The 10,732-nt window shown below is 38.1% G+C and overlaps 1 protein-coding gene across 1 annotated transcript in view; it reads right to left on the bottom strand.

Moving 5' to 3' along the window:
• Positions 1 to 8,552, bottom strand: part of BMPR1B (bone morphogenetic protein receptor type 1B) — a 100,543-nt gene extending 91,991 nt beyond the window's left edge. The window contains exon 1 of the mRNA XM_018554496.1: positions 8,202 to 8,552. Within this exon, the coding sequence (XP_018409998.1) occupies positions 8,202 to 8,274 (73 nt within the window). The 5' untranslated portion in view covers positions 8,275 to 8,552. The remainder of the gene's footprint in view (positions 1 to 8,201) is intronic.
• Positions 8,553 to 10,732: the final 2,180 nt, after the last annotated feature.

Here is a 10,732-nt window from a genome sequence, read left to right as displayed (position 1 = left end):
AACTCATTATATTTGTTTAATATTTCATGATTTCTAATGATCACTTACCCTCACCAATGAACAGGCATGTTGTTACTAGTGCTAATAAAAGTATTTACATCTTTTATAAAAATGTAAAATAGAAAATCATGTTATGGTGTGGAAATCTTGTCACCAGAGCACCCCAAAAGAAAGGGATAATTTAGCAAGCAGCCAAGAAAGCTCATAAGAATGAATCCTTTAACTAAAATACCCTTTTTGGAAGGACTGACCCTTGAATCACAATACACATTGTTGCATGTATCATTTGCAATGACAACATTAAGCATAAGAAGCAGCTGAAGCATTTATGAAAATTAAATTTGAAATGTATGCCATAAAACTGAACATTCTCTAAATGTATTAAAACCTTTTTCACAGTAAATTATTTATTATGAATCGAGGTTATTCAGAAGAGCATTGGGCACGATGAAGGTTCATATAAACCCCTCAGCTGTGGTCTATCTTGTCCTGGAAAAATACCCAGTAAACCTTGTAAAATAAATCCCTTAATGTAGTTATCACTGATGCATTTAAATTTAGTAGCATTTGACATTTACAGTTTTGACCTCCTTTCAGATTCTAAGAAAAAAAAAATGGTTGTAAATTGTTCATTCTCGAGGCCATCACATTGTCAATATTCAAGTGCAATTTCAAATATTTATTTAAAGACCTGTGAAGTAAAATTTAGTTATGGCTTTTTCATGCCAATGCATTTTTGGGACCCTCAGTATACACAGAATAAATATATGTTATTTAATATTTTAAACAAATTTGGTAATAGTTAATTGGATTCTGCAGCAGGCAAAGGCTTAAACAGTCACATCAACAAAAGTAGCATGATGGCTTAATTGGTAATATACAGTATAACTTGAATGCATTGTCTAGTTGGTCCTCATACTGAATACTTGTTGGTAAAGTCAATTGACACTACACGTGTCTGGTGCTATAGCTCACCCTGCACTTGCGTTTAAATATCCCATATTAACTATCAGTACTCTTTTGGACACATATTGGAGGAATTTGGACCCTTTCAGTGACCGCAGTCTCATTCATTTTATTGATCATAAAAAACATTCCCCTGACTGTGATATTTAGTACAGTGCAAGGATAATAATGCAGTCTAGATTAATTACACAGCACTGAGAAAAGTTAATAATCTCTTTTTGAGGGTTTACTTCTACATTAAGCCTTATGTATGGGCTATAAGACCCCAAAACCTCTGACTAATAAGCATCGGCTAGTTATTCAAAAATAAGAGGATCCCATATTTGTAACTACAGCAGCCTGCACATGTGAATAGATGAGTCATTTAGATGCTCAGGTAGCTGCATGTGCTCATATGTGGCCCATTATATGGTAGTTTTTAGGGATGCACCAATACTGATTCCTGATTGGCCATAAAGTCGGCTCCATGCTTTCTCGTCACCTAGTGACGAGAAGCATGGGGACGGCTTCCCTGCTAATCGGGAAGCCGGGTGGCGAGTCTTTACAGGCCATCTGGCTTCCTTAATGGGAATTCCTGTATTGGTATTCGGTATTGGCGAGTACCAAAGATAAATATCGGTACTCAATACCGAAATACGGTATTGGTGAATCCCCAGTAGTTTTAAAGTGCAACTGAAGCCAACAAATTTGGTGGTCATCAGAACAGGTATAGATAGGAAATCTTCAAATGGGGACACTTGTTCTGGTAAACCTGGTAACAACCAGGGATTTCCCTAACTTTTGAAAGATTCTCTCTCACGTCCTGTTGTGGCTACTGGACAGGAAGTAAAGTGAAATCTTTCCCACAGATGGCAAAAAAAAAGTGGATGGGGGTTATAACCTTTCTCTATCCAAAACAAAACAAAATTGGCTTCAGCTCTACTTCAAGAGTTGTGTATTTCATTACTTCATTTAAAGAACAATGCATTTATCAAAACTTTTTAAAGACAGTCCATCTAGACCAGGTCAAACACATGAAAAGTGAAGAAACTACAACTCCTCCCACACTCACACACCCACAAAATATTACCACACCACTACTACTATACACAAAATAAGGTAACTCTCTGTCCGCATACACAGCTGCACTACAGATTGCAGCATGTATACCGTACTATTTCTCTGCAATTCAGATTTGGACAATGAGAGGTTGGCAGGCTGTTGAGCCATGCACATGCTACCTACCAAAACCATCCGTAAGTATGCATTGTTACAGAACGATTATACTGAAACCAGAAGATGCTGCATTGCCACGGCACCCCACACAAAAACACATGAAAAATGGGGTTCCCCCTTCCAATCAGAGTCCCCCCTTAATTTCAGGAGCCCTACTTCACATCAGAGCCCTCTCATTTCACATTAGAGCCCCCTCTCTCACACTCGGAGCCCCCCTTTACATTAGAATCCTCTCCTTTCACATCAGAAGCCACCCCTTTATACCACAAGTACCCCTTCACATCAGGAACCCTCTTCACATTAGGGTCCCCGCTGTGCATCAGAGCCCCCTTTCACATCAGAGTTCTCCCTTCACATAGGGAGCCCCTTTTACATCACTGTGTAAAAATGCAAGGTACTTCTGCAGCCGCAGCACCCTGGTTGAGAAAGGCTGTTCTATAAAACCAGCCAAACTTTTAGTAAGACTGATCTAGGTTATTTTGGTTATGCTGCATTTTAGCCACTGTCAAGGTCATTTTATGTTCAGCCTTTCTATGCATACTTTTACATAGACAAATCAATGTCATTTATCATTACGATAGACATACCAGCTGTAGACTTGCCTACAGATTATGAAGAGAGTGCCAAACGAACTCAGAGCTAGAGCTTCTCAATCAAGATGGGCTGTATCTTTCCTGGACTATCAACTGTATCATCACATTAGCTGCATAATCACTGACAAAATCCAGCTGTATGTGCAAATTTCATACAGACTGATGAACTGTGTTGAGGGTTGGATCTGGTCCTTGCTGACAGACACACATAACAGGAATAGCTTCACCAATGATATGATTTCCTGGCTTAATCAGTTTGTCACAAAGTAATTTTCATTAGAAGTGGGTCCGCTTTTCTGGGGATTGAAATAGTTTCATCAAGGTCACTCAAAGACCATTCACAAAATAAAAGTTACTGTAATCGAAAACATATACAAGGGTTCACATCAATGCTCGTTTGGCTTTTCATTCACTGCCTATAAGCATTGATGTCATTTGTAATAACACTGCACAAAGTTACCAATAGGTTATGCAACTTCTAAGTATTATGATAACAAAATTAAGAACATGACACAGTCTGCCATAATTCTCATTAATCATCCATCAAGGAATGTGGAAAATTGCTTATGTATAAACTTGAGAAACTGATTTGCCAAAACTGAAACAATGAAAACAAAAACATCTCATGTACAGCATGCAGACAGTGAGGACTGCTGCAATACGGGTCAATAAGATATTACAGAAGGGTCAGCATGCAATACTGCACAGTACTGTTTATGCAGCAAAGCTGTTTAGTCTGCATGAGAAGGTCTGAAGATGGAATTGATCACATTGGTATATCCTATAACATGTTCTTTATAGATATTATAACACTATATCAATACAATCAAAGGAACTCTGTACTGAGAAATATGCAAGCTGCCTCCTTCTGAAAATGCCAATGGCCTGGCTGTCTGTTGCTGTCTCTTGTCAGAGTCACTGACTAGTAATAGGAATAAAGATTAAAAAGTAAGTGTGAAGTTAGAACTCTTGATCCCTGTATTTTTTTTCTGGGTTGGTGAACCAGACATTGGACCAGGCAGGCAACTAGCATATGCGGAAAGAGAGATCGGCAATGGCAGCCCCAAAATCTCTCAGTACAGGGTTCATTTAAAGACTTAACTGCTAGTCTTGACTTGGACTCTGGCACCGACTGCCCATTCCTTTACTCATTTTGCAATATGTGCAAATGGTTAAACTTTATTACTTAAGGCCCTCATATCTTAAGCTGACTTCAAGAGTGTGCTGGGAATAACTGGAGTGGTGGAACAATAACTGTATACATGGAAAGATGTGACCACTGTTTGAATGTAGGTTTAATTTGCTTAGCATCCAGTTTTTTGTATTAGGCAAATAGGTCTCTCTTGCCTTTACAGCAACTTTGTCACTAGAGGAAAATATTTTTAAATTGGGCCAGCTAATACTTACCTGTCCTGCCAACCTCATTCCTGATCTTTTCTCTTTTAAAAAAAAATGTTAAGCTGGCAAAAAAATATTCTGCATACAACATGTCTAGGTATATTTGGTGCCTAGTTCCCCTACCCTGTGGTTCCATCCACTAGCCCCTATGTCATTACTGTATCCTGTAGTGGTGTAGAGGCGAGGGAAGATACCACAACACATAGGTGGGAGACAGTTATCTGCAGAAGACGTTTCAGACTGCATAGCTCTTCAACAGGGTGAAGATCAGCATTGGTGGTAGGACAGCTATGCATTAAAGTAGAACTATGACATGAGTGATTTATACTCATCCTCATAGTTAGAGCCAATGTTTGACAATTAAACTGTCACACGTCGATTCTATTGATCAGGAAGTGAGCAAACACATACCGTCACTCGCTCATTTACCGATCATCTCCCTGCAGAAAACAGTGACTGCCCAGATAGCAAGCAATTGTGCTGCAAGTTTGAAAATGACTTGCTAAACTATTGCAGACTTGCCAAGCTTCACAATTTTGTTGCACAATTACAGCAAGTCTGCATTGCAAGTCTCCAGACCAGCGAGCTTGCAGAGCTCTTACTAAGACCTGCAGGACTGTTGCTGTAGACTTGCCAAGCAAATTTTCTACAAATTCAAAAAGTGTCAACTAGAACTTGTGCTGCAAGTGTTCTGCAAGTCTACAACATGACAGGAATGTGTGCGACAAGTTAGAAAGAATTACAATTTAACCCTGAGACAAGTTTGTGGCAAGTTATCCTTGCTATCTGGGTGCCAGTCAACGCTCCCCACAGGGATTGCCCCCGCCCTCCCCTCTCTGATCCTCCAGCGCTGACTGGAGGGACGGATTGGGGATGGGGTGAGCACAGCTGGCTCTCTCTCTAGATAGGCAGAGCCCGCTTTCAATCAGCCAGCTGAGTGGATCTCAACAGTATTGCTGGGATCCCTCCCAGCTGTGGCGCTCTCAATATATAGCGGGCAGTAGCCCGCTATATACTGAGCCTTGGGTCACGGGATGAGGTTAGTATATGTCCTCCTGTGACCCTAAAGAGAACTATGGGATAAAAAGGTTACCCCATAGTTCTCTTTTAAGGCTTTTTTTTTTTTTTTTTTTACAGATTGGCCTTATTTAAAAACAGTTTTACCTAATGACAGAACTGCCCTAATTTTTGATTGACAAGGGAAACTGGAAAGATTGTTATATTCTATTATACTTATTATCATGATTACATTCGCTATTTGTATTTCAATTTACCACTGCATTACATTGCTGGTGGAATACAAAACAGAGGCATGTAACTTGTGCACAAATTCCCATACTCATTACAGATGCACAGGCACAGAAGACTGAAAGGGAAAAGTGAATGATGAGGCCTGCCTTACACTAGATGTCATGCAAAACTACAAAGTGAATAACATGACTGATTGTGAATTTGTGATTTAAATTAGCATAAAACCCTGGCATAAGGGGTGAATTTACAATGCTCATGTAGATCGGAGAGACTCACTGAACAGCATGAAGTACAGGAGCATTTTCTCCAGAGTCATCTATTAGCATATGAACTGGCCCTCTTATACACTTTGCTGTTAACATCCTACTTATTACTGTGAGAGCACACCATTGAATGTTAATAATAAGACTTCATTGGCAATGGTCATTTAAATTCCAAACTTAAATAACAGTTTAACAACTCGACCGCAAGTGAAGATGATTAGCAACTCTTAGTATAATGGTCTAATGGTCATTAAAAAGACCTGAAAACTACAACCAGCTTTCCTAAATTGCGATGTAGTTACAAGTATAATATTGCCTACCTCCCTGCAACAGAGATAAATATGTCATCAATGCTAAAATCTCAACGTATTAGGAAAGATAAGAAAAAGAAAAAAAATCTTACATTATTGTTTTTTATGTGTAGGGTCCTGGATTTTTGAAGAACAATGGAACACAACTAATGCCATGATCCACTCTATTTAATCAACTGTCACAAAATATCTATTAGCATCTTTAGCACCATGCTAAAGTCGTAATACGGGCATCTGTTCTTTTAATTTAAAGGACATGCCAAAAAAAGTCCCAACAATTGACATTTACACTAATTAAGTTTATTATTCTCATACACTTTCAGTAGGTGAATGTATTGGTAATTAATACCCCTACTATGAAATCCTATTACTCTGGCACTTTTGTAAACAAACAGAAGGAGCTGCTACTGAGATATGATAAATGGATCTGACCTCAGGTGCATACAACACCCTATAGAGAACAACACATCACTAGATGATGTATTCGAGGAGGATTTGGGTCCTGTGTGAAAATGTGATTACAACTACCCCATTGGCTGAGATTTGAAACCAGTAAAAGATATTGTATTCCCCAACTCAACACTGTCATCAACAGCTCAGTACACACCACAGTATGAACAACCACTTACATTTCACATCTTTTACTAACTAGTCATGTAAAATGCACATAATATTAACTAAAAAAAGTAAAGTTTGCTTATAAAATGTCTAAACTATTGGTACCTATAACCAAGTTATATGTTACAAAATATAACTTCACTTGTTATCAATATCGCCTAATTCACGTGTTGAGATCACAAATTTAGCACTTAGTTTTGTGTAATCTGTATTAGTAATTGGTAATAATTAGTATGTTATAATTTCCTGGGAGATGTAATGTGAATTGGTTATAATCCAGGATAATCCAGGCTCCAACACTGATATTTCATATTAGTTTATATATATTTTATCTAAACTGTCCTCAGAAAAGATTTGCTTCTGACTTTCAATAAAAAGGTAAATTCACCAAATTTACTAGCCTCGCCATCATCACTAACTTTATGCAATACTTTACATTTACTATAGGAATAATTATTACAAAATGCAACAAAACATCAAAACCATGGATTGTACACATCATCATTAAAACAGCAACAAATTATAACATCTATATTGTATGCAAGCCAATAACAAGTATCACAGTCAAGACATAACACAGTATTGCTCCACTGCTTGAAATTGTACTCAGACATATCAATGGCCCATGAAACAGAAAGTATGTATTTATATTTACATTATATTTGAAATGTATATTACGCTTGTTAGCAATAACTACTGCATGTATTCTACAACATTTGTAAGAAACATTGTTAACATGTGTATTATACATGACAAATGCCTTAAAGGTACACCACACTCTTATTAATGCTAAAGTAAGATGAGAATATATATATATTCTCTTCAAAAATGTAGGGAATTAGGGTAATTCCTTACAAGGTAAAAAAAAAACACTTCCACAATGTGTTAATGATGCTGCACTCTTAGGACTAGTGTGGGTTTCAGAGGGGGGAATGAGATTGTTATTCCATGAAGGAACCCTGTAGTGCTTGCCGAGACATACTAATTCATAGCAGAAAAAATTATCTTTACACGGATTAAAGGAAAACTTGCAAAGTGACATGAATTAATACCCTCCTGAAATGCAACCAACAAAGTAGAAGGATTATAAGGAAATCAAAAGTGTAGGATGATATTCTAAAATACATACAAAATAACCAGTTTGTCAATATTAGTAGCCTGGAGCATTGCATCACTGGCTGTGTACATTCCTCTCCAGTCAAGAGAAGGTCTGTTTTCCTAAACATCAGATTAACATGCAATATGTTCTGAATTATGAGCAGCGGTGTCACAGCAAAGGAGCATGCTGTTTAAGAAACCATGAACAGCAGCTAAACATGACTTCACCTGAGTTGACGTAAAGCAAATGTGAATGTAACACAGGATAAGACTGTTTGGCAGTGCTAAATCCTTCTAACAGTATCCAGAGCATCACTTTCTACGCAAGAGAGGAACAAGCCTCTCTACAAGTGCATGTTATAAGACTGGTACTATAAAAGTTATAGCTTTTTGTGATGCCCAATTCCAGCACCAACAATGATTTGGTAGAATGAGAACAGTCTGGAACATAAAATACATTTTATCATTGATATACACTGCAATCTTACCTCTGGTATGCAGGGACAGGAGCATTATCAAGGAAACATGCAAGTGCCAGCTTGGATCCTCAAACCAGCCCATTCCTATTGCAGAAGAGCTGCAGGCTTGATGCTTAATCCTGGGGTATGTAATAAGAGTCCACTCTCTCTGTATTCTTTCTTAGTCCCTGGATCCAACCGCAGCTCAGATGCTCAGAAAAGACTGCTGGGGAGCCTGTGAGGAGAATGTGAAAGGCAAGCCTGTTACAAGCAAGTTCTGTCACCACATAGAGCTCAACTGATCACCTCGTGGGGGAACACAACAAAGAGATCCCAAGCCAGACCTCATTTCTAAAAACAGAAGCTGTGATTGATTGCCCAGATGAGAGTTTGTGTAGACTTCCTCGCCTTATCTTGACAAAAGCTGTTAACCTCTTCAGCACTGCACACACCTCCTCCCCCACATGCTTCATATCAAGTTTAAGTTGATTCACTGCCCAGAGCTTGTAAAACCTTCTGATCAAATGTTTTATGAGTTGCTACATTTAATCATGTGTAATTGGTAGTTAAATAATAAAAACAGCTATAAATAAGCAGCGGCACATCTTTTAAATATTTACCGTTCAGTAGCATTTTTGGAAATTTGGGGTCTAACATCCGATAGCAATTGCCTACACATTTGTACTTTTTGTGCTATTGATGCATGTAAGCAGCTTTTTTTCTATGGTAATACGTTGCAAATGGTTTGTGATTTCTATGTGATTGATCAGCTATCTAAATTATTACAAATTGTTTGATTAGTAACTGGGAAGCAGAATAAAATGCATGCAGTGGATTTTATGGGATCTATTAATATGATCATAAATTGAAGACACACTTTTTTTCTGCTCTGATAAAGTAGTCAGACAGATATCACGTTCATTATAATAGGGATATTTGGTGGACCACCTCAGTTGGATCCAATGTTGCAAGGCCATTTCAGTGGAAAATGGCAGCAACAATATTTGTGATTTTACTACGCTTCCACATTTTAGGCCAATAAAAGACCACCTTTCATAGTAACGGCACAGTAGCTGACTGTGAGTCATAGTAGGACATGACTTAACGAAATACTTTTTGAAGGAAAATGTAGATTTCAAGTTTGGAGTAAGGCAGAGTAGGATTTTAATTAAAACTTTGTATGTGCACTTTGACTTCTTTTCGGGTTCAAAAAAGCTCTTTAAACAGGTTGTTCCTTCAACGGTGAGCCTGTCATCATCTATGTCAAATTAGTAAAAAACCCAGGAAGCAATAAAGCTGAACCCAAATGTAGTAAAATTGGAACCAAAAAATAAGATTAATATGCCTGACAGGAGCTGTTGTAGAGGCATGTGAAGCACACAAATGGCTAAACAGATTTACTAATGCCTTGCTAGGGAAAACAGTAAACATACTGTATATGTATCTCAACAGTCTATTTAGCCGTTTGCCTTGAGTTGCACTTTAAATGACTACTTTCCTACCCTGATCTAGTTTTATGTTGTAGTAACAACTTGGATTGTTTTCAGTGACCAGCAGTGCCTGCCTTGAATCTGACTGGAACAGCCAAATAGACCTGAAAACCTGAAGAGATTTGGTCAAATCGTGCAGAATGGTATGTTTATACCCCAACCCTAAATTCCAGGTCACAAGAAAAGTAATACATGGCCTATACACAGGAAGCTACAGTTATTTGAAGTGTGAAGCTACCCTTTCAAGTATTCAATATCGGATTAAATATATTTCAATTGAGAAAGAATCTGACCCAAATCAGAATCTGAATCTCAGAAGAAATATTTTAAAAGCGTGTGAGTAATCAATTATATTATTATTGGCCACAGTCAGGATAATGTCTCTATGGGAATGAAGGGCACATCTGCACTTTATCCAATTTTGATTAACATAAAAACTCAGGAGTTAAATTTTAAAAATGCATTCAAGTATGTTAACTATTAACACAAATGTATCTCATTTGTGTATCAATCGACTGTAGATCCTCAAATCATCTCTGAATTTGTACCGTCACTGTCCTTACTTCTGGAGGGTGGCTACTTTGTTCCCCATGGTCCCTGTGTGTGCTGTAAAGTAGCCACCGCTCCAAGCTTGCTCCTGTTATGGATTACAATCTCACATTTAGTTTAATTATTTGTATTGAGATTGTAGTCAATCACGGGAGTGAGATTAGAGTGGCGGCTACTTTACAACACAAACACAGGGACCATGGGGAACAAAAGTAGCCACCCTCTAGAAGGAAGGACAGTGTCAGCATGAATTCAGAGATGATTTGAGGATCTACAGCCAAGTGATACACAGATAAGCTTCATTTCTGTTAGTAGTTAGGGTACTCAAATGCATTTTTAAGAGTTAACTCCTGAGTTCAGTGTCACTTTAAGACTGACTGTAATACCCTAAGGAAGCTGACAGTTATGGACATGTACTACTCCTCTCACTGCACAGGGGCTTTTAAACAAGTTGGGATACCCCCCCCCCCCCTTCCCCTCCTCGTGAGGTGCTTATTATTCCCAGTTGGCACATTAGAAAGA

This window comes from Nanorana parkeri, unplaced genomic scaffold (assembly GCF_000935625.1).
Source record: "Nanorana parkeri isolate BGI_ZX_2015 unplaced genomic scaffold, ASM93562v1 scaffold162, whole genome shotgun sequence".
NCBI lineage: Eukaryota > Metazoa > Chordata > Amphibia > Anura > Dicroglossidae > Nanorana > Nanorana parkeri.
Note: the sequence above shows the minus strand (reverse complement) of the source record. Positions and strands in the feature narration are given on the sequence as shown.